Source organism: Pelophylax lessonae, assembly GCF_965119305.1.
Source record: "Pelophylax lessonae genome assembly, chromosome: 1".
NCBI classification, from domain to species: domain Eukaryota; kingdom Metazoa; phylum Chordata; class Amphibia; order Anura; family Ranidae; genus Pelophylax; species Pelophylax lessonae.
In genome coordinates, this window is record NC_138768.1 from 105314883 (window position 1) to 105339004 (window position 24122).

The following is a 24122-nucleotide window of genomic DNA, read 5'->3' on the forward strand; positions in this document are numbered from 1 at the left end:
CACGTCAGAAATGCAAATCTTAAACATAAAAAACATTCCGAAGTCTGCCGTTGAGGCCAAAAAAAGGGGGACCATAGGGGACCCAAATAGCAGAGGGCCATCTAGACATGGTGGGTGTCTAACTTGAAGAAGTAAGGAAGTGAGAGGTATTAAGGTTACAGTGAACCATACTGGAGGAGGGGTGTGTGAGAGAAGATTACTTTTCAATGCATTTTAGATCTCGCTGTGTAAACCTTAACATATTGAGTATTTTTCAACTGTATTTTGTGGCAATTTTATTTTATGCAGAATACCCTTTGAATTCTAAATCTAGAAGTTCTCGAATGCTGGTCATTAGAAAAGGGATGAAAGATGATTTCTCATGGTCTGGGTATCCGATTACAACAAGTAGTACCCGCGTACCACCCGCAAAGAATGGGATGGACATCTCTAAGGATCTAGAACCTAAGGATTCCAGTCCTACTAAGGTAATATATTGCACTGCATTATTGTTCTATGAGGGAATGATGTTTACAGAACCTACTTATATTTGTTAAATTTGGGCGTAATTGTACGTGTTGGCAGGGCAACCCCAGGAGTCAGGTATCCTAAAAAATTCTAAGCAAGCATGTTCTCAACCAGTTTTTAAACCTATTCCGATCACGCATATGATGAAAAAAACATGAACGCAGATTACCTTCACTTATCCGATCAATAGATCAGATATAGGCAGCTGCCTTTTTTATATATGCTTTTTCCTGTAAAAGAATGTCACTAAACCCAAGCAAAAAAATTGGGTGGGATATTCCTAACCTTCGAGTGGTCCTCTAAATCTCTTTGGATGGCAATGTCAGATTGCATATGCTAAAATATGTTAAAACTCTGCTTTGCTGACATTGTTCTGTTGATGAGGGTGGTAATGCTGGCTCTACAGTCTACATGGTACCACTGCCTGTAGGATGTAGGCACACTCCCCTGTGCATTTCCGCTATGAACTACATACCTACTGCATGTGCCAACACATCTAGGGCTGGCACTCACAAAAAATCTTTGCAATGTGTAAATGTGACAGATGCGGGTATCAGATCTCTGTCCTCCTCACTAACTCGTGGCAAAGGACCAGCCAATCCCACGCTGTGCTGTCACTTACGTAAAAATGCTGATCTCATCTGCACCCTACACAAAGATTTCTCAACTTGCTGGACCACACTCTAGGTGCCAGCAGCCTGAGAGCGATTGTCACTGGGCTAATTAAGCAATTAACCCTTTAACTGCCACCACCCCCTTGGACCGAGCAGGAGGAACTCGTAATTTTAGCAATACCAATTATGATTTTTAGAATAATCATCTTTTACCACAGACCGAAATATTCATAGGATTTATTCTATACAGTAGTCTTCAAGAAACTGTTAACCTTGTCCCTAAGCTCCTAATGCAAGCTAAAAAAGGACCACTCTTCAAAATAAGGTTTTAATAATGAAAAGGTCAAAAATTGGTGCAAATAAAATATTTACAGAAAAAATGGTGTTTCAAAGAAATAAAGTCCTAATTCAGTCACAGAGAAATAAGGTAGAATTGAGGAGGAAGGATACTTGCAATCAATGTCCTGGGTGTTACCAGAGTTCAGCCAATGAGCCAGGTGTTATCGGTTCTCAAACTTATGTTCCTGATTTGATTGTAAAGGAGAGCTCTCAATCTGTCCTGGCATCTTTTTCTATGGGATCAAAGAGGATTCAACAGGGACCATCTGACCAATTGTCTGGTCACCTGGTCTAGGGGTGGTTGCTGGGAGGTCTCTACATTCATGACCATGTCTCCGATACAATTTCCGTTAAGTGTTTATATCTCCAGTTTACAGTTTGAGAATGAGCAGATTATTATCCAGCGGGAAATTCGCTTCGGAACAAATATATGGCAGGTTTGCAATTTCTATTGTAACTAGGAGGAATATGGGTTGCCAGTGGTTCCCCATATGATCTGACATAAGGGTGTCTGGAATTGAAACGTTCCAAATTACCCGAGGAAAGTAAATATGTCCATATATGACTGTGCTATTGTTATTTTTGGAAGTTTTATAAAACATGCTGAAAGTTTCAGAGTTAGAACTGCTAAACTGTCTGCACTTTGTGAATTAAGCTGTTTACAACAGGTCACTTTTAGTTCTCTGGATTGAGAGGGTAACCAGTTTATTAGGGTTTCCAGTTGGGAATGTGGATTGGGTAATGGAGAGGTCCGTGTTTTTGATCAATGGATTGATTCCGGTCCAAGGCTCAGTTAAGCTTGTGTATTGTATAACTGAAAGGGAAAAGGTGGGGGCAGGGTCACTGTGGTCAGCCTTTCACATGGCAATATGGCTGAGGTGAGCTGAGACATGACAAAATGGATGCTACACACATACCGCTAGTTGTGTGCTTAGTACGCATGACCATTACACACCCCATTCATCACTGACCCGCACCACCCATAAATGAGCACTAAAGGGCATGCCCATTGTAGTATGCAGATGAAATGAATCTTGGGAGTTGTAGTGCAAGGGGATCAGTGCACGCAACCGCAGGAGAAGCAATTATGTGAATAATACTTTGAGAATGGAATCATGATGCTGAAAAACAGTGAAGTTAACATCTTTCGCTGATTATAATCAAAAGGCGATGTTTAGGACATCCTGCTGGATTGGAAATTTGTCAGCTAGAGGGTTTGACACTTTCATTTTGGTCTCTACCATCCTACTTCCCTCTACATCACTAGGCTGAGAGGGCCAATGTCGAATGACATTTGCTTGTTCTAAGCTGCTTCTCTGTCTCTATAAATCGTTGGGAATGCAAAAGCAGCTCAAAGAAGGTTGATGCTGCTTAGAAGGAAGTCAAATGCAGATCAAAAGGAGGCAACATGCACCTATCAGTGACTAGTGAACCATCTCCGAATCATTTCAAGCTAATCTCAAATGCAAGCAGAGTGTGCCTAGAAGCCGGCTGTATTTGCTTGTTGATCCAGGCCCATAGAAAGGATTGGGAGGAAGGAAAAGGTGCATACAGCTGGACTTTGCTGGAAAAGTCAAGAAGTACATTTAAATTCAGTTACCTTTTTAACTCCAGACCTAGTTATATTGCGATTTTTACTGAGACTACATCTGTTTGAGCAATTGTTCATTCTATGCCCAGTTTTATTGAACAGGTATGAGACTAGCTTATGTGTTTTTTTTATAGATGATTGTGCTTTAGAGATTGGGCTTTGTTTCAAAACAACTTTATATAATATTTCTGTGAGCTGTACTATGGGGAAAAAAGTTTTAGGAGATATTTTTTGGAGCAATGTTCATTTAAAATGTTTTGTAAAAGAAAGCATTTAAAAAAAAAAAACATGTTATAATTGCCTAGTCTGTGCAATGGTCTTGCACAGAGCAGCCCCTATCCTCCTCTTCTTGGGTCCCCCAATGGCGCCCTGGGCCCCTCTCCTTTGCCTAGTGCCCCCATAGAATGCCTCTTGCTATGGGGGAACTCATGCGTGCTCGCTCTTAAGCCTGCTATCCATTAAACAGTCATATGCCAGCACCCCACTCTTGCCTCACTGACTGTGGCTCCTGCAACTCAGCCAATAAGGAGGGAGAGACCCAGGAGGGCTTTGGCTTTCGTACACATCGCTGGATTTAGCTCGGGCTCAGGTAAGCATTAGGGGGACTGAGGGGGGGAGCTGCACAATGAAGGTTTTTTTTTACCTTTTATGCATAGAATGCATGAAGGTAAAGAAATCTTCAGCCTTTACAACCACTTTAATGAACATAGAGCTTAAAAAATAATCAGCCATTTGCCAGAGGTATAACATGCTTTCCGACAAAACGGCATGTGTGTGGGCTACCATACACATCATTTTTTTTTTTTTTTTTTTGGGCATAGGGCTATACATTTGCGTTTTATATTGTGGATATGGGCATTTCTGAGGATATCTGCTTTACAGCCATACATGTATGATAACGTGTATTTGGAGGATCAATTTTGAGAAGACTGGCTACACACAGTAGATGATGAGGTTCTAGTACCAAAAACAGATAATTTCTTTCAGCAGAGACTTGGGCAAGGTTTCATTTCTGGTGGGTCATCAGAGCATTTGGGACCTAGGATAGGGATATATTCTTTCTATGTGTTGGCTGGCTGTGCCTCAGGTTTGCACACAATGGCATTTTAGATGATGTTATGTAGCTCCTGTATAATACCTTTTAGAAAGATGACCATACACTGTCAGTTTATGCTGCCATCATGTCTAATGATTTAGTTTAGACCATATATGGTGATATAGACCTAGGCTATATGATTACATCATCTGACCCATGCATGTGGTCATGCACAGTCACATATCCATGTTTGACGGCCTTGGTTTTTTGGGGTAGCCAGTTATAGGCTAAGCAAGTTCTCCTGGCTAGACATCAGCCTACATCGTTGCATATCCAACAAGATGAGGAGCCCTTTCGGAGGCAGCATTTTATAATATTTTTTGTTAAATATTATATATATATTGTAATATTTTTGTTATTTTCATTCTAGGAGAACAGCAATGCACTATTAGATGAGAACAACACTGAAAGTTCTAGTGAAACCTTCAGGTCAAATAAAACTGTAAATAATGACTTGACAGATGCATCTCAGACTTCAATGCAAGAGGTAATCATGTATAAATAAAGGATTGGGAAAGCTGTTGCCGGATTATTTCCTATGCATATAGTTGGCATTTCCATAGGATAGGAATCATCATTTGGAAGGGGAGATCTGGATAAAATATGACCATATTGGGAAGCCTTCCGCCAGAGTAGGTCCTACCTCCTTGAGCTCCCTCGTAAGCAGTGGTACCCTGAGTTGGTTACCAGTCACAATGACCCTGCTACTCCTTAAATGTCTTTCCAGGCCATTGTGCTGGAAAAGTACTAATATTTGGAAAAATACTCACCCTTATTAACCTCATAGCGCTTAGGTATATTTCAAAACCTACACATTTCAGGTCCCTGTACTGAAGAGAAAGAGGAGAAAAATTGCTGATAATATTTGAAAAAAGTGTTCTTACAATATATTACTCATTAAGAAAACTAAAACTGCATATTCTTTCAAATTTTTGTCCATATCTATGCTGATTGTACAAAATATATATTTTATTTTAAAATGTTTTTCAAATGTTTTTGATATGCAAGGTGGTTAGAAAGTTATTGTTGCGTAAACTTCTCCAAAACATTAAAGTGATTTGTAGCAGTAAAAATATTTAAAAAAGAAATGAACAAACATGTTCTACTTACCTGTTCTGTACAATAGTTTTGCACAAAGCAGCCCTGATCCTCCTCTTGTCTGGTGCTCCTGGCTCCTCTACCCCGCTGAGTACCCCCATAGAAAGTCACTTGCTATGGGGGCACTCGAGCAGACTCGCTCCTGGGCCGTGATGTGTGTTAATGGACACACATGGTGGCTCAGCCCCGCACCATGTTCTCTCCTTGCTGGCTGTGACTGACAGCAGCAGAAGCCACTGACTTCTGCTGCTGCCTCTGAGCCAGTGAGGGGAGAGATGCTGCTCTCATGCATCAGGTTGGTTTGAGATCGGGCTCAGGTAGGTATAATTGGGGAGAGGGGAAGCTGCACAGAGGTGGTTTAACACTGGTCATGAATGAAAGGGTTAAGAGATTTAAAGCCGGACTGAAATACTGGTTCGAGAATGTTTGATCTGAACTAGAGTCTGTAAACGCCTTTAAAGTGTATCTGAAAGCAAAGATGTTTTCCAAATTTCAGATAGTGTGGAATAATTAGAATCCCTTTCAGGTTTATTGCTGCCCCTGTCCCTGTTGAGGAGATTCACTTTTTGTGTTTGTAAAGGCAGAAGGTTTTTTACCTTACTGCATTTTATGCAGTAAGGTAAAAAAAACTTCTACATGCAGCTTCCCCCACAGCCCCCTTAAATACATACCTGAGCAGGATCTCGATCCAGCAATGAGCAAGAGCCGAGGCTCTCCTGGGTCTCTCACTCCTCATTGGCTCAGATACAACAGCCAGTGACTAGGAGGGGGGGGCCCAGGAGTGCTGGTGGGGGACCCCAGAAGAAGAGGATTAAAGCTGTATGCTAAACCATTACACAGAGCAGGTAAGTATAAGATGTTTGTTTTAAGAAAGGGAAAGAAAAGGCTTTAAAATCAATAAATGGCTTTACATATAAATTATTCTTTGCTTGTGTTTTTACAGGAGGCTGATTCTTCCAGTTTTTCTAATAGAATGAACATTTGTCAAGAACATGACATCAACTTGAATTTTGATCAGAATGAAATCCCTCAGGGGAATGGAAATTCCTACACTTCCAGACAAATTACACGGTCTTCTACTTTCCCTCAGGAGGTTGTTCTGTCAAGTTCACTGGAGGCAGAGCACAGGTAAGCTGCAGATACAATGAGTGTGGCCTCGTCACACATCACCTTCTGAAATTTTTTTAGACTGCATCCTTCCCAGCTTAATGGCACCAGTGGGTGAGGTCCAGCAGATTAGTGTCTTATCTGGTTAATGGCTGTACTTGCATTAATTTGGATTGGTGGCTGCTCATCCTCCAACAGACTTCCATCAGAGACAAGGCATAAAGTAAATCTAGTCAGTGAGCTTCACACTTCCTACCACATTCACTAACTGAATGTGTAAATGGCTATCTGCCTACTGCAGGCTCTGCCGTTTGACAGTTCTTACACAAGTATGGAGCAGAGCCACCTGGCGATAAGAACTGTCAAATGGGAGAGCAGGCATTCAGCGGTTAGCTGTCCTCAGGGCGGAGCATTTCCTTTTTTTTTTCTTTCTGTTTGGGTCCGGTGGTGGCGTTGGCGTTAAGATTGATGATGGATCCACATTGGGGGACATTGTTTTTTTTATTTTTTTAATAACGGGCTTGTCAAAAACCTGTGTACTGGTTTTTTTTTTTTTTTATCTTGGGACACTTTGGTGAATTAGTAGGGGTACACTGTACCCCATACTCATTCACACGGGGGGGGGGGCAGGATCAGGGGTCCCCCCTGCTAAAGGGGGCTTCCAGATTCTGATAAGCCCCCTGCCCACAGACCCCCACTGCACAGGGTTGTAGGGAAGAGGCCCTTGTGCCCATCAACATAGGGACAAGGTGCTTTGGTGGGGGCAGACCCCCCCTTTTTCTGACCTGCCAGGCTGCATGCTTGGATAAGGGTCTGGTTGGATTATTTTTGTTTTGCTGATAGCAGGGGTAGAAGATCACAGCAGGGGAACAGGGCTGGTCCTTTAATAACATGTTACACCCTGAATATGGGTTTAACATGTTATGAAAGGTGAACTTCTCTTTTAGAGGATTCTCTTTAGAAGGTGTAGAAAAGGTTTGTGTTAATCAGACAACCCAACGTAACCTTTTGTCACTTTGCGACTTTCAGGTTGTTGAAAGAAATGGGCTGGCAGGAAGACAGTGAAAACGATGAGATCTATGCACCACTAACAGAAGATGAGCTGAGGGAGTTCCAGATCATAAGTCAGCAGGTAATTTTTGTGTGTTAAGCTAAACTCCAGTAAAATTAAAATTGATCCCCGCAGTGGAGCACCTCCCTGTAGCCAGTGCTGTCCTCTTTTTCATCCTCTGGATTGTGAGTGGGCCCCTAGTTCCCGCACAATGCTAGTGCTAGAATGCTTGCAACAAACAGAGTGGCAAAGGGAAGTAGCTTCAGGGGAACATAAACATGGGTGAAATTGGTCTTGAAGTGGTTCTTAAGGCAGAAAAAAAACCTTCTGCATGCAGTTCCTTTCCCTTCCCTTGCTCTTGCCTCTTCCCTTGCTCTTGCTCTTGCTCTTGCCCTTCCCTTCCCTTGCCCTTGCTCTTGCCCTTGCTCTTGCCCTTCCCTTGCTCTTGCCCTTCCCTTGCTCTTGCCCTTCCCTTGCTCTTGCCCTTCCCTTGCTCTTGCCCTTGCCTTGCTCTTGCCCTTGCCTTGCTCTTGCCCTTGCCTTGCTCTTGCCCTTGCCTTGCTCTTGCCCTTGCCTTGCTCTTGCCCTTGCCTTGCTCTTGCCCTTGCCTTGCTCTTGCCCTTCCCTTGCTCTTGCCCTTCCCTTGCTCTTGCCCTTCCCTTGCTCTTGCCCTTCCCTTGCTCTTGCCCTTCCCTTGCTCTTGCCCTTCCCTTGCTCTTGCCCTTCCCTTGCTCTTGCCCTTCCCTTGCTCTTGCCCTTCCCTTGCTCTTGCCCTTCCCTTGCTCTTGCCCTTCCCTTGCTCTTGCCCTTCCCTTGCTCTTGCTCTTGCCCTTCCCTTGCTCTTGCTCTTGCCCTTCCCTTGCCCTTGCTCTTGCCCTTGCTCTTGCCCTTGCTCTTGCTCTTGCCCTTGCTCTTGCTCTTGCCCTTGCTTTGCTCTTGCTCTTGCTTTGCTCTTGCTCTTGCTTTGCTCTTGCTCTTGCCCTTGCTTTGCTCTTGCCCTTGCTTTGCTCTTGCTCTTCCCTTGCTCTTGCTCTTGCTCTTCCCTTGCTCTTGCTCTTCCCTTGCTCTTGCCCTTCCCTTGCTCTTGCTCTTGCTCTTGCCCTTCCCCTTGCTCTTGCCCTTCCCCTTGCCCTTCCCCTTGCTCTTGCCCTTCCCCTTGCTCTTGCCCTTGCTCTTGCCCTTCCCCTTGCTCTTGCCCTTCCCCTTGCTCTTGCCCTTCCCCTTGCTCTTGCCCTTCCCCTTGCTCTTGCCCTTCCCCTTGCTCTTGCCCTTCCCCTTGCTCTTGCCCTTCCCCTTGCTCTTGCCCTTCCCCTTGCTCTTGCCCTTCCCCTTGCTCTTGCCCTTCCCCTTGCTCTTGCCCTTCCCCTTGCTCTTGCCCTTGCCCTTGCTCTTGCCCTTGCTCTTGCCCTTCCCCTTGCTCTTGCCCTTGCCCTTCCCCTTGCTCTTGCCCTTGCCCTTCCCCTTGCTCTTGCCCTTCCCCTTGCTCTTGCCCTTCCCCTTGCTCTTGCCCTTCCCCTTGCTCTTGCCCTTCCCCTTCCCCTTGCTCTTGCCCTTCCCCTTGCTCTTGCCCTTCCCCTTGCTCTTGCCCTTCCCCTTGCTCTTGCCCTTGCCCTTGCCCTTGCTCTTGCCCTTGCTCTTGCTCTTGCCCTTCCTCTTGCTCTTGCCCTTCCTCTTGCTCTTGCTCTTGCCCTTCCCTTGCTTTTGCTCTTGCCCTTCCCTTGCTCTTGCCCTTCCCTTGCTCTTGCCCTTCCCTTGCTCTTGCCCTTCCCTTGCTCTTGCCCTTCCCTTGCTCTTGCCCTTCCCTTGCTCTTGCCCTTCCCTTGCTCTTGCCCTTCCCTTGCTCTTGCCCTTCCCTTGCTCTTGCCCTTCCCTTGCTCTTGCCCTGCCCCCTTCCCTTGCTCTTGCCCTGCCCCCTTCCCTTGCTCTTGCCCTGCCCCCTTCCCTTCCCTCGTCCTCCGCCCTCAGCTTGCTATGTGGGCACTCAGCGAGGGACCTGAAAAGATGGTGATCAGAACTGCTCTGTGTAAAACAATTGCAGGTAAGTGTGACATGGTCTTTTTAAAGAGGGGAAAAAAAAAATTACAATTAGAATCACTTTAACCACTTCAGCTGCAGTGATGTATGTTGCTGGACTTTGCATGGGTATGCTGGGATGATGCCTGCAGCTGTTAGATGTGAAAGCTCACATAAGGTGAAAGATGTTAGTTTATCTGTCATGCTACACTGTTTGAACCTGGCGATTGGCCACTAGGCCCAAGCAGTGCATCTTGGGAAATGGGCGCCTTGCTGTGAATGTTCCTTATTAGTTTGTTTGCCAAACTACAAAGAATTGCTTTTACAGCATCTCAAATTATAGAAGGTAATACTGAATTGTTAAGGGCTCCTTTTTGTCTTCTACAGCTACAGAAGAATAGTCTCCTGTCTCGGCTGAGGAAGAATAGTCTCCTGAAAAACGGACTTTCATTCAAATTAAAATTCGACCCCTGGAAAGACAGTACTTTCACAACTGCAGATGAAAACGATGACACGGAGACCAGTAGCAGCGACACATCAGATGATGACTTCTGAGGAAAGGACTGACTAAGCTGAACTATTTTTCTTTGGAAGATATTTTGTGACCACAAAATAAAAATTACTGTCGCTCAGAGCTCATTCTATCGCTGCGCTTCTACATGGAAGTAGTTTTGCCGGTTCTCTGTGTCTCTCTTGCGCTCTCTCTCTGCATATTGGTAATGGACACTGTGTAGATTTTTTGAGGATTTTGATTGGCTCAACGTTAATTCCTCTTTCTCTTGGCAGCCTCTCATAAACGGCAATGTGACAGTGTAACAAAGGGAACCTGCTTTAAGAAAGAAAGCCAATTGCATAGTATTTTGCCAAGGTTTTTGTTAAATTTGTCTTCAAAACAAAAAATAAGCACTTTAATGACAATACTTTTTTTCTGTTTTCTTCCACTGCAGTCTCATACAAATGATGTAGCATGTTAGATAACATTTTTTTTTTTTTTTTTTTTTTTTTTGAGGCCTTGAAACATATTTTTTTTTCCTCCAGTTTCACAGTTTAAATGCATTGTTTCACTACTAAGGTTTTATTTGGGTATCTGTAGAGCCTGGCATTGGTGAAGTGACATGGACTGAACTCTGTTCAAAATAAAACTATTTTGATATAAAATTTGCAGGCTTCTGACCTATTTGAATTTGATATAAAGAACGTAATCTATCAAAAAATGTTACTTCAGCACTTAAAATGTGCTGACAGGTTACATCACCGAATGGCTTATTTTAACTTTTGGAAACTCTAGCATTAAAAAGTCTGAATTGCAGTTCCTTTCTCTATCCCCTGACATAACCATTGTGAGAGGGCTTAGGTTTTCTTGGACTATACATATATTAACCTCCCTGGCGGTCTGATTATGTCCAGAATTCTGTGCTAAAATCAGTACATTGTTTTGCACGGAAATCTGTTTTACTTTTTAAAACTCGCCTTCCCCTGCGATTTCCCCCACCGTCCTCCTGCTGTCCTGCTGTGTGCTTGGCCAATGCCTGCACCTGTCTTCCGGTTCCCTTCCCTGCAAGCGTTGTGACGCAGGGGTGTGGAACCGGCGGCAATTTTCAAAAATGTAAATACACTAAATGACATGATATAAAGTTGTGATCCTAACGGATTACACAGTGTCATGCCATTTCACCACAGGATTTCACCTGGTGGCTTTTCCAGTGCCCTGCCTGTGCTTTTCCAGTTGTTTGTGCCTGGAAAATTGAGAACAACCATGGCGTCCAAAAAGCGTTCTTTTTGCGCAAAATTGCTTTTAGAAGAACTGGAAAACAGCGACAGCGAAACGGAGTTACTTGAAGAACTGAGCGATATCGATTCGTGGGAAAATTCGTCATCAGGTACGGAAAGTGACAACAGCGACGATTCTGATGTCTCTTTCTGGCACATAGCTTGTAGAATTTGGGAAGTATATCAAATGATTCTTCACAATTTCCAACAGAGCGATGTTCCAGAAAGAGACATCAGAATCGTCGCTGTTGTCACTTTCCGTACCTGATGGCGAATTTTCCCACGAATTGCTGGCTGAAAATTCAGCGTCCGATCGGCCGATTTTCGGCTTTTTAGTATGATGCTTTTCGACAACTGACTGCGACTTTTCGGCCGAAAAAAATCTGGTGTGCAGGCTATAAAATTTTTGTTGGCCGTCAACAGAACGGCCGATTTTCCGTCAGTCAGTACAGATTTCGGCAGACAAAAATCTGATGAGCAAGACTGGGCATGCTCAGAGAAGAAAAAACACGGAAAGTAAACCAGCACATGACATCACTTCTGAAGTTGGTTTTTGTTGGCCGAGAAAATTCGTGTGCAGTCTAGAGCACATTTCAACCAACACAACAACACTGGACAAAAGACGGCCGATCGGTCAGCCGATAATCGTTGCGTGTGTACGAGGCTTAAGGGCCATACACACTATCAGATTATCTGAAGACTTTTTCCTTCAGATTTACCTTTTCTATGCAGTGCAAGGGCCTGCCTGATTGCATACAAATTGAAAGTGTTTAGGTTTGACCTCATATTATATGGTTTTGGTAAGTCTACAGACAAAAGTCTTCAGATAATCTGATAGTGTGTATGGCCCATTAATGGTGGTTATTATACAGGATTTTTATATAGCACCAACAGTTTGTGCAGTGCTTTACAACATGAGGGCAGACAACTGTTACAATACAATTCAATACAGGAGAAATCAGAGGGCCCTGATGGTTAGAGCTTACAATCTAAAAGGGAGGGTCAAGTGTAGGGCCGAAACAACTAATTGATTAATCAACAACTAATTGATTATGAAAATAGTTGTCAGCTATTTTCATAATCAATTAGTTGGTCTGCTGATTAGTTGGCCTGCATACAGAATGCATTTTTTGTTTATATATCAGAAGACACTGAATCTTGTGAATGTGCGAGGAGCGATGCCTCTTGGGACATGTAGTCCTGGGCAGGAAGAGAGTGGTCCTAAAGGCAGAAGTTTTTTTTTTTTTTAATTGTTATAGGGGCACTCTATACCAGTGTTTCTTAACTCCAGTCCTCAGGGCACACTAACAGGGCAGATTTTAAGTATTACCTTGGGGAGATGCAGACTAGAATACTGCAATCACTGAGCAGCAAATGATATCGCCTGTGATGTATTTCAATTTTTTTTGTCTGTAGACTTACCAAAACCATATAATATGAGGTCAAACCTAAACACTTTCAATTTGTATGCAATCCGGCAGGCCCCTGCACTACATAGAAAAGGTAAGTCTGCAGACAAAAGTCTTCAGATAATCTGCACGTGTGTATGGGGCATTAGTGTGCCCTGAGGACTGGAGTTGAGAAACACTGCTCTATGCTATACTTTGCAGCTTGTTATTGGGGCACTCTGAAGGCAGGAGGAGCCAGAAGCGTTAGTGGGGGACACAAGAAGAGAAGAATCAGGGCTGCTCTGTGCAAAACCATTACACAGAGCAGGTAAGTATAACATGTTTGCTATTTGTTGTTTTAATCTGCCTAACAACAAATTAGCCAAAAAAAAAAAAGCATAAAAAGTGCAAAATGCAGCAAAATCATGTGCGCAAAACGCACAGCAGAAAGCATGAAAAGCAAACTGCATAGGTGTGAACCGAGCCTTATGCTGGCCATACACATCGATTTTCAGACGAGAATATTCATACGAAAAATCTTCGTACATTCACTGAATGTAAGAATGTTTGAAAATTTCACCTCCTTTTCGTTTAAAAATAAATGTAATTTTTGAGCGAAAACCACATACACTGTCTGAAAATTCCTTTGACCAAGAAGTTTTCTATTCTTCTGTTTCAAATCTTCCTGCCACTGTGGTAGAACAAGAACGTTGATTTGAAAATCATACAAATGTTCTTAAAATTACATTTTTTTTTTGAAGGAAGACATTGTTTTTGTATGGCCAGCATAAGTGACAGCAGGCACAGGCACAGGGAGCTTTTATCAATCCACCTGCCTAATCGACAAAACAGTCTTTTCATTTTTTTTTTTTTTTTCCTTAAAAAATTATCTGAGTCGGATGATATTTACCAGATTCAACCTCTAATAGTATATATACTGTATATCTCTTCTGTTTGTTATTCTCAGAGTGGATTAGAGATTTTGCTCCCTAACCATATATTTGGTTATTTATATTTACCACTGTGTAGAGCTATTTGGGTACAAATTGCCTTTTATTTTTAAAGTTTACACATTAACTAAATTATATACCACACTTTTTTTTAAGGTCCTTATCCGATTAGTCAATTAATCAAAATAATAATTGGCCAACTAATCGATTGGTCCAGTGATACAAAAGGTAATCGCTGTGGGGGATGAGCTGATGAAGACAATAAAAGAACAGTTGTTAGGTGTGAGCAGAAAAGGCTTTTCTGAAGAGGAGGGTTTTCAGGGATTGTCTAAAAGTGGACAGAGTAGGAGATAGTTTGACAGATTGAGGTAGGGAGTTCCATAGGTTGGAAGAGGCTTGAGAAAAGGCTTGGAGGCGATCATGGGAGGAGGTGACAAGGAAGCTAGAGAGCAGGAGGTCTTGGGAGGAATGAAGAGTACGATTAGATTGGTATTTTGTGACAAGGTTAGTGATGTAGCTGGGGGCAGGTGTCACAACCCTTGTCAGGTTTTTCTCCCCATGTGTATCCTATTGGTTAGATTTCCTTCATTCCTGGTGTTAGAGCTAAAGGAAATCCTTCAAAAGTGAGGGAATCCTTGGTTGTCACCAGAACTAGTGTCCCCATGGGAAGATTTCCCTTCTATTACTGTCCTGAGGACAACTCAATATCTGGAATTTTCTTTCACTTTCAATGATAACCATAATAGAACAAATAGAGAAGGTGAAACTCCCTAAAACCTGACAGATTTTGTAATTTTCTCCACTTTAATCCAAAGCTAAAACTTTTTTTTTTTTTCAAGCTGAAAAACGTGAGCTTTGGATGGAATTCTCTTGTTGAGTCTGCAGGTTGAAGGAGAGAAAATCAATAGATTTCTCTAATAAACAGCATGGATGGAGGAATCTTCACTGTCGGCTATTGTAGTAAAGCCGCTACCACACTTGTGCCTGCTGGAATACCCAAACATTGACTGAATCTGATTGGATGCAGTCACTGTTGGACAGCTCAAATTTTTGGCTTTTTTAGATGAAATGCGAGTCTTGTATGGACAGCTGAAAGACTGATGTATAACACAAGACAATTTGAAATGGCTGATCTGCTTGATTTTGCACTTGGTGGATTGGTTGTATCATGAATGTGGATTGCTGGGATTCACATTCTGTAGAATCAGTCACAGGTTGCTCAGATTAGCATGGACTCTTTCATGTAGATTTTAAAAATATTGTTTATTCTGTGTTGTCTGTACCAACCGATCCGAGGCTCTGAGCTTCTATGAAGCCTGATAGTAACTGTTGATAGCCCTTATCCTGCACACCAAGGTCACTATTTGGCTTTAACTGGGTGCTGTAATGTTTTTGTATATCGGGGCCAGTTAAATAGTTGTGGGTTGCCCATGATTATCTTGTCTTTTTTGGTAACACTCCACTGTATTGCTAGTTTTTTCGTTCAACCCAGCGGTTGACAGCTCAGAGCCACTGTACTAACAATCCAATGTTAGTACATCAATCTCCCCTGCTGTGTTGTGGGCTGACAGGGGGATGTGCCCCCCCACCAGAACACACCAGTCAGTGCTCTCAGCCATTGGCTAAGAGTGTTGATCAGGGGCCAATCGACAGACCTTTTTCAGTCATGCCCCTTCGACAGAGGCTGGAGTCAAATGAATATATATACACAGCTCTGCTCGCTACCCAAATCCTTCTCGTACACAAAAACTTAGATTAAGAAAAGTTCATAAATAACCCAAGTGGCCTGATCATCAGACGCCATGTCCACCAGGCTCCCGCGTTATAGCTGCAAAGGGTGGGCCAACTCAATATTGAACTTTATGGATTGAACTGGGATGCCATTAAAGTTCATGTGTGTATAAAGGCAGGCGTCCCAATACTTTTGGTAAGATAGTGTATATTTAAAGCCCAACTCCAGACACCATTTTTTTAAATTCCTTTGATGTCCTTCATTACCCTTTACATATTCATTGCAGATATCTTTTGGTGAAACTGCCAAACTAGACATTAGTGCCAGTGTTTATATCTCTGCCCTCTTTCTGTGCTTTATCCTTCACAAAGCACAGCCGGGGATAAAAACAAAGCATTTATTTAAATTTAAGGAGTTTTTATTTAAGTATTTTCCATTTTACTGTATTTATTTTTATTTTGTGTATTTTTAGTTATTTAATCAAATATTTTAATATAACATTAAAGGCTATATTTTTTCCTTAAAATAAAAAAAAAACATGTTTTATTTACCTGCTCTATGCAATAGTATTGCACAGAGCAGCCCTGATCCTTCTCTTCTGGGGTCCCCCACCGGTGCTCTGGGCTGCTTCCTATGAGGGTACTCGTGCGGGCTTGTTCCCGAGCCGCCTTGTCTGTGTCCATTGACACAGACAGGGCAGCTTGGCCCTGCTCCCACTCCCTCATCACAGAATTTGATTGACATCTAATCTCCTGACTACCCATTACACTTTTGTGAGGCACTGTAGGGCACTGATAGCACTGTAGTGGCACTGTTGAGTACTTATTTAGCATGGATGTGGCACTGATGAGGCACGGATGAGTATTTATTTAGCATGGATGTGGCACAGATGAGCACTGATGTGGCATGGATGAGCACTGATGTGGCATGGATGAGCACCAATATGGCATGGATGGGGCACAGATGGGCATGAATGAGGTGCGGATAAGGATCAGATGGGCATGGATAAGGCACATATGGGCATGGATGAGGCACAGATGGCCATGAATGCAGCATGAATGAGGTACAGCTGGACATGAATGAGGCATGGATGAGGCACAGATGGCCATGAATGCAGCATGAATGAGGTACAGCTGGACATGAATGAGGCATGGATGTGACACAGGTGGGCACTGTTGCGGTCTCTCTCCTCGCATGCTGTGTATACAGCGTGCAAGGAGAGCAGAAAGATGAACTGGACATGTCAGTTTGTTGACAAATGTGGCTCTGATGTGGCATTGATGGCACAGATGAGCACTGTAGTGGCACTGATGTGGTATTGATGGCACAGATGAGCACTGTAGTGGTATTGATGGCACAGATGAGCACTGTAGTGGCACTGATGTGGTATTGATGGCACAGATGAGCACTGTAGTGGTATTGATGGCACATATGAGCACTGTAGTAGTATTGATGGCACAGATGAGCACTGTAGTGGCACTGATGTGGTATTGATGGCACAGATGAGCACTGTAGTAGTATTGATGGCACAGGTGAGCACTGTAGTGGCACTGATGTGGTATTGATGGCACAGATGAGCACTGTAGTAGTATTGATGGCACAGATGAGCACTGTAGTAGTATTGATGGCACAGATGAGCACTGTAGTGGCACTGATGTGGTATTGATGGCACAGATGAGCACTGTAGTAGTATTGATGGCACAGGTGAGCACTGTAGTGGCACTGATGTGGTATTGATGGCACAGATGAGCACTGTAGTAGTATTGATGGCACAGGTGAGCACTGTAGTGGCACTGCTGGGTACTGTAAATAGCACTGGACTTACTGTTCTGAGCACAATCTCTCTCCTCTTTACACACGCTATATCAGTGTGAGGAGAGGAGAGAGCTTAAACTCCTGCCTGACCCCTGTTTGTTTACATTGTGATTGCTCCATCCTTTATGCGCTGGGTCCGGTGAACCCGACGAGCACGGGCACCTCCATGTGCGTGTCCCAGTGGGTGCGCGGGAAGCGCAATTCTGTGAGAACATCATTGTACACCCTCCCAGAATAAGCCAACCGCGCTTTAGCCATCAGTCAGCTATGGCCCGGTCAGCAAGTGGTTAAATGAGCTTTGGCCCAAGAAGCCAGTGGCGTTTCTGGGTCCTGTTCAGATATGGCTTCTTTGCATGATGAAGCTTTGCCTTGTATTTTTGGATAACACGACGACCTGTGTTCAGACAGGGATTTTTGGAAGTATTTCTGAGCCCATGCAGTCATGTTCCTCACAGAACCATGTCTGTTTTCATCTGAGGGATGATTTCTCCAGATTCTCGGAATCTTATGATGTACTGTAGATGATGTGATATTTAAAGTCTTTTCTTTTATGTTGAGGAACATTATTCTTATGTTATTTGACAATTTTTAGATGCAACTTTTCACAGATTGGTGAAAATCTGCCCATCTTTACTTCTGAGACAATCGTGTACTGACCAGCTCCTCCTTGTTAGTACCATGTGCCAGCTTTTTGCTGCCCTGTACCAACTCTTTTTGAGACGTGTTGCTGCCATCAGTTTAAAAAAGACTATTTTTTTCTTAAAATGGTACATTTTCTCAGTTTAACCACTTCAGCTCTGGAGGGTTTACCCCCCTTCATAACCAGGCCATTTTTTTGCGATACAGCACTGCGTTACTTTAACTGACAATTGCGCGGTCGTGCGACACTGTACCCAAATAAAATTGATGTCCTTTTTTTGTCCTACAAATATAACCTTCTTATGGTGGTATTTGATCACCTCTGCGTTTTTTTTTTTTTTTTTTTCGCGCTATAAACAAAAAAAGGCAGACAAGTTTGAAAAAAAAACAAAACAATATTTTTTACTTTCTGCTATAAAACACTACTGATAAAAAAATGTAAAAAAATCTAATTTTATAAATTTAGGCAAAATACATATGTATTCTGACACATATTTTTGGTTAAAAAAAATCCTTAAGGGTGTTTATTGATTGGTTTGTGCAAAAGTTATCACATCTACAAACCTTGGGATAGATTTATGGAATATTTATTTATTTTTTTTACTAGTAATGGCGGCGATCAGCTGGACTGTGACATTGCGGCAGACAAAATCTGACACTGAGGCTGGCCATACATGTTCAATTTCCTTGTACAACTTTCTGTTAGATTTACCAAAAACCATATAATATGAGGTCAAAACTGAGCAACACTTTCAGTTGTATCCAATTAAGCAGGCCTTTGTACTACATGGTTGAAGGTAAATCTAGAAGAAAATTGTATAATGTATGGCCAGTCAGGACTAGTGACACCATTACAGTGATCAGTGCTAAAAAAATACACTTTCACTGTACTGATGACACTGACAGGGAAGGGGTTAACATCAGGGCAGTGAAAGGGTTAAATGTGTTCTCTATGGAGTCCTTTCTTACTGTGTGGGGGATGCTTTGACTGGGGGAAGACAGAGATCTGTGTTCCTGTTAGAAGAAACACAGGATCTCCATCTTCCCCTCTGACAGAACAGCGATCTGCCTCTCTCGGGAACGATCGTTGGGTGCCGGCGAACATCAGGTCTGCCGGAGCCGCAGATTGGCACCCGCTGTGTAAGTGGAAGTGGGTCACTGGTGGCGTGAATGCGCACCCCAGATCCAAAAACCAAAAAGACGTACAGGTACGGGATTTTGCACTGAAGGGCCGCCCTGCCGCAGTATATGTGCATGGAGCGGTCTGGAAGTGGTTAAACATTTGAGATGTTTTCTAATTTCTATTCAAATCATTGCATTCTGTTTTTATGTCGATTTTACAGAGTCCCAACTTTTTTTTTGGAATTGGGGTTGTACACACAGGCTCTAGCTAGGTTTTACAAAGCCTTGTCAACAAACATTCCTACATTTTTAGCGCTTTTTATTACTTCCAATTTCTGTCACTACACCCCTGCTTTAAAATGGCTTTTTTATGAATATTTGCTATATAGGAAGAAAGCATATAGAAATATTATTTGGCTTAAAGTGTTCCACCCACATTTGCATCTTTGCATCAATTGCTTCAATCCAGAAAGTTAAACAACAATGGCCGTTTTTTTTTCCCTAGCTTTGCTTACCTTGTTTCCATGGTGTACTCTTCTTTTTTCCTGTTTAGGGCGCTGCGGCGAGGTCCGTCATATCCTGCGGCGCATTGGCTCTTGGAAGATAAGTGTCATCATTCCCAGGAGTCAGTGGGCATCGCCACCTGTTAGCAGTGCATTATTTCCAAACAGGAAATGACCCAATGCAAGGCAGTGCGAAGCGCCATTTTTAAAAGGGGCAACCAAGTGTCTGTTGCCATTGCCACTCTTTTGTCTATAGAAGAGGCAGTGGCATTGGCGAAAGTGGCTAGAGCGGCGATCTATGTGCATATTTACAAGAGGATTACTGTACTTTTACATGTAAATATCCATGACGAGGTCATCAGACCATGTAAGATTGAGCATTGTGATGTGCTGGGGATATGTAACTTCGTTCTGATGGCAACCAGAGGCACCTTGTGTCTTATGCGCATGCCTGAGATCAGGAGGTGCATGCTGGGTAACCAGCAGCACCTATTCCCGGAAGAAAACACTTGTGGGCTTCACATGCCCACAATTAAGATGGGAGCGCGCTGCCAGTCAAATATAAAGGTTAGTTTTTAAAAAAATACTGCAATACTACAGCGACCATTCAAATAATTAGCTTTTTTAACATTTAGTAAGAAGAACATCTTAGTTGCATAGTTACATAGTAGTTGAGGTTGAATAAAGACAATAGTCCATCCAGTTCAACCTGTATAGGTGTGTGTGGCTGTAATCATCTCTCATACCCCTGAATGTTCTGATCCTTGAGATGTACGTCTAAGAGTCTTTTGAGAGTAGCCATACTTCCCGCAGAAACCACCTCTTGTGGTAGAGAATTCCACAATCTTGTAGCCCTAACAGTAAAGAACCCCCCACGTTGCCTGAGGTTAAAACTCTTCTCCTCTAATCGCATTGTATGTCCCCACATCCTCATGCGATCCTTGCGACTGAATAGCTTTTTTTCTATGCTGAGATCGCCATTGAGGTATTTGTAAATTGCTATCATATCCCTTCTCAGGCATCTCTTCTCCAGGGAGAATAAATTGATCGATTGTAGATGCTCTTCATAATTAAGGTCCTCCAATCACCTAATTCGTTTAGTTGCCCTTCTCTGGACTCTCTCCAGCTCCAACACATCCCTCCTGAGGACTGGCGACCAGAGCTGGACAGAATACTCCAGATGCGGTCGCACCAGAGTTTTATAAAGTGGAAGGATTATAGTCTCTGGAATACATCCCTTTCTTTATGCATGCCAATATTCTGCTGGCTTTGGCAGCTGCCGCTTGACATTGCATGCTATTGCTTAGTCTATCCTCTACCAAGACTCCCAGATCTTTCTCCATTTTTGATTCCCCCAAACGTTCCCCCCCTAAAGTGTATTGTGCTTTTATGTTTTTAGTCCCCAAGTGCAAAACCTTACACTTCTATACATTAAACCTCATTTGCCATGTTGTTGCCCACTCAATGCTGTTTATGAATAAATTGAACAGGGTTGATCTTGGGTGTCTTTAAAAAAAGAAAAGAAAAACTTACGGCATGAACTCCATTTTACAGACCGCCCTCTGCGTATTTATGTTGCTACTTTGACTTTAAATACTGGGGTTATGACAGCAGATAGCTGCCATAACCCTGGTATTTTTATACACGGCTGGCGATCCGCTTTGACATAAAAGTGGTCCCTGCGGGATCACTTTTGTGGGCGGCAGGAGAGGTGCCCTCCCTCCACTTCCCGGTCGTTTTCCCCGCTTACCGGAGCCGTCGGTAGCGGGGAAAATTATCCGGTCTTTTCCCCTCCTAGGCAGGAAGTCGAGTGAGCGCAAACTGGCCTTGGAGGACCGGAGCGACGTCATACGTTGCTTCCTCCCAACGGCATTAAAGGCCCCATTTTTTTTCATGATGAAAAAAATAACTTTTTTTTTTGCTTTTTAGTGTAAATGTGAGATCTGAGGTCTTTTTGACTCCAGATCTCACAATAAAGAGGACCTGTCATGCTTATTTCTATTACAAGGGATGGATAATTACATTCCTTGTAATGGGAATAAAAGTGATAAAAAAACAAAAACAAATTAAGGGACAGTGTAAAAATAAAAAAATTGTATCCCTGCAATCGTTAGAGTGAGAGGAACAGACCTCCTCTGTAACTCTAAACTGGTAACCTGTAGACATTTTTAAACCGTCGCCCTTGGAGATTTTTAAGTACCAACGTTTGTTGCCATTCCACGAGCGTGCGCAATTTTGAAGCATGACATATTTGGTATCTATTTACTCGGCCTAACATTTTCTTTCACATTATATAAAAAAACTGGGCTAAATTTACTGTTTTCTTATTTTTTTTAAAAAAAGTGTAATTTTTCCAAAAGAATTCAGTTTGTAAGACAGCTGCGCAAATACGATGTGATATAAAATATTGCAACGATCTCCATTTTATTCTCTAGGGTCTCTGCTAAAAAAAATATATATAATGTTTGGGGGTTCTAAGTAATTTTCTAGCACAAAAATACTGTTTTCAACTTGTAAACAACATGTTTCAGAAATAGACCTAGTCCTTAAGTGGTTAAGCAGGGCTTTACATACTTTAGACAACAGAGGGCGCTAAAACTCCATCCTTCACTAGCTTCCCAGGCTTGATGATATTTGTATGATGTTCATAGGTTGTCATACACAGCCATGTTCAGTAAGACTGGGTTCACAATGCTATGATCCGATTCAGTGCAATTATGTAGTGCAAGTTGGATGTGGTTTGCATATTCAATGGGGCTAAAATCACGCTGGAATTACGCAAAGTATTAAAGGATCCTTCTCCATTATCGTTCAATGTTGAGTTGCATTAATGTGAACGGGCACCGTGGAAAAAAATGTGATTTCCATTGTCATGTGATCCTGTGCGACTCAAGTTGCATCTAAAATCGTGTGATCAGAGACTAACTGCTGACAAAGTAATCTGTAGCAGTAAGGGCACTTTCATACTGGTTTGCTTCAAAACTGCCAGTAAAGCGTCTATGCGGCAATGGAGCATTTTTGCTGCGCTTTTGCAGTATTTGTGGTGTGGTTTTTAACCACTTGCCTACAGTGCACTTTCATCCCCTTCCTGCCCAGGCCAATTTTCAGCTTTTAGCGCTGTCACAATTTGAATGACAATTGCGCGGTCATGCTACACTGTACCCATATGACATTTTTATCATTTTTTTCACACAAATAGAGCTTTCTTTTGGTGGTATTTAATCACCTCTGGGTTTTTTATTTCTTACAAAAGAAAAAGACAGAAAATTTTGAAAAAAAATAAAGTTTTTCTTATTTTCTGTGAGTTTTTTCTCCTTCACCAATGTGCGCTGATGAGGCGGTACTGATGGGCACTGATAGGCTGCACTGATGGGCACTGATAGGCTGCACTGATGGGCACTGATGAGGTGGCACTTATGGGCACTGATGAGGTGGCACTGATGAGGAGGCACTGATGAGGAGGTACTAATATGCCGCATGGATAGGTGGCACTGATGAGCACTGATAGGCGGCACTGACAGGCTGCACTGACGGGCGGTACTGATGGGCACAGACGGGTGGCTCTGATGGACACTGACGGGTGGCTCTGATGGACACTGACGGGTGGCTCTGATGGGCACTGATGAGTGGCACTGATGAGCACTGACAGGCGGCACTGATGGGCAGCACCATCAAGGCCCACAATCAGTGGCCATAGTGCTGCCAGTCAGTGCACATCAGTGCCTAGAGGAGCAGGCACTGATGGACACTGACTGGCAGCACTATGGGCACTGATTGTGGGCACTGATGGTGGGCAGTAATTGGCTCTTTATTTACATTTTGTGTAATGTAGTGCCCTGATTACTTGTACTTGTCTCCCCTATGAGGAGGAGGCGCTGATCGGCTCTCCTCGCCTCACACACTGACAGTGTGAATGCCAGTTCACATTTGTGCGATGTGGGAACGCTGTACATTCGAATGTACAGCGTGTTCCCGCATCGCATCCGCACCCCTGGCAGTTCACACTGCCATATGCGATACGCTGGGGGTGTCAATTATAAGTTAACGACACCCCCAGATCGGATTGCATATCGCAATGCGATCTGAAAGTTCGCACAGAATTGGATCGCACTAGTGTGAACCACCATGCAATCCGATTCTGCTGTGGACCAAAAAAAGGGTGCTGTGCGTCTTTTAGTGCGATTGCGGTGCTAATTCAGCCATACAAACTGTATGGCTGAATTTGCACCGCACAGAGATCACATGTGATTTTAGGAGCAGTGCGCTCTGAATTACATGCGATCTCTGTGATCGCAGAAATGTGAACCGGCACTGAGGTGAGGAGAGCCGAATAACGGCACTTCCTCATTTACATGTGACCGGCTGTGATTGGACACAGCCGATCACATGGGTAAAGAGTCATGTCATTGACTCTTTACTGAGATCAGGGTCGCGCCGTGTCCTAGCAACACGGCGCGGCCACGATCGCCGAGCCGCGCGCCCGCGGGGGCACGTGAGAGAGGCTGTTCTGATGAGCCGTCATATGACGGCGTCCTAGAACAATAGCTACACCGCTCCGCCGTCATTTGACGGCGGGTGGGTAGCAAGTGGTTAAAGGACATGTGACACAAAAACTGCACCAAAAACACTTAGTGGGTGTGTTTTCAAGGCGTTTTTAAAACAATTCTTGAAGCAGTTCCCATTCATTACAATGGGGAGGAGCGTTTTTGGTGCTGTTTTTTAAGCATTGATCCATTTCTGCAGTGCTCTTTGCGGTGCGTTTCCCATTTTTTACACATGCGTTTTTG

The 24122-nt window shown here is 43.2% G+C and overlaps 1 protein-coding gene across 4 annotated transcripts in view; it reads left to right on the plus strand.

Moving 5' to 3' along the window:
• Positions 1-10443, plus strand: part of GPBP1 (GC-rich promoter binding protein 1) — a 47602-nt gene extending 37159 nt beyond the window's left edge. For all 4 annotated transcript variants that reach the window (XM_082243862.1, XM_082243864.1, XM_082243865.1 and 1 more), the window contains exons 6-10: positions 289-467; positions 4518-4634; positions 6189-6373; positions 7382-7484; positions 9804-10443. In XM_082243862.1, the coding sequence (XP_082099988.1) occupies positions 289-467; positions 4518-4634; positions 6189-6373; positions 7382-7484; positions 9804-9971 (752 nt within the window). In that variant the 3' untranslated portion in view covers positions 9972-10443. The remainder of the gene's footprint in view (positions 1-288; positions 468-4517; positions 4635-6188; positions 6374-7381; positions 7485-9803) is intronic.
• The last annotated feature ends 13679 nt before the right edge of the window (positions 10444-24122 follow it).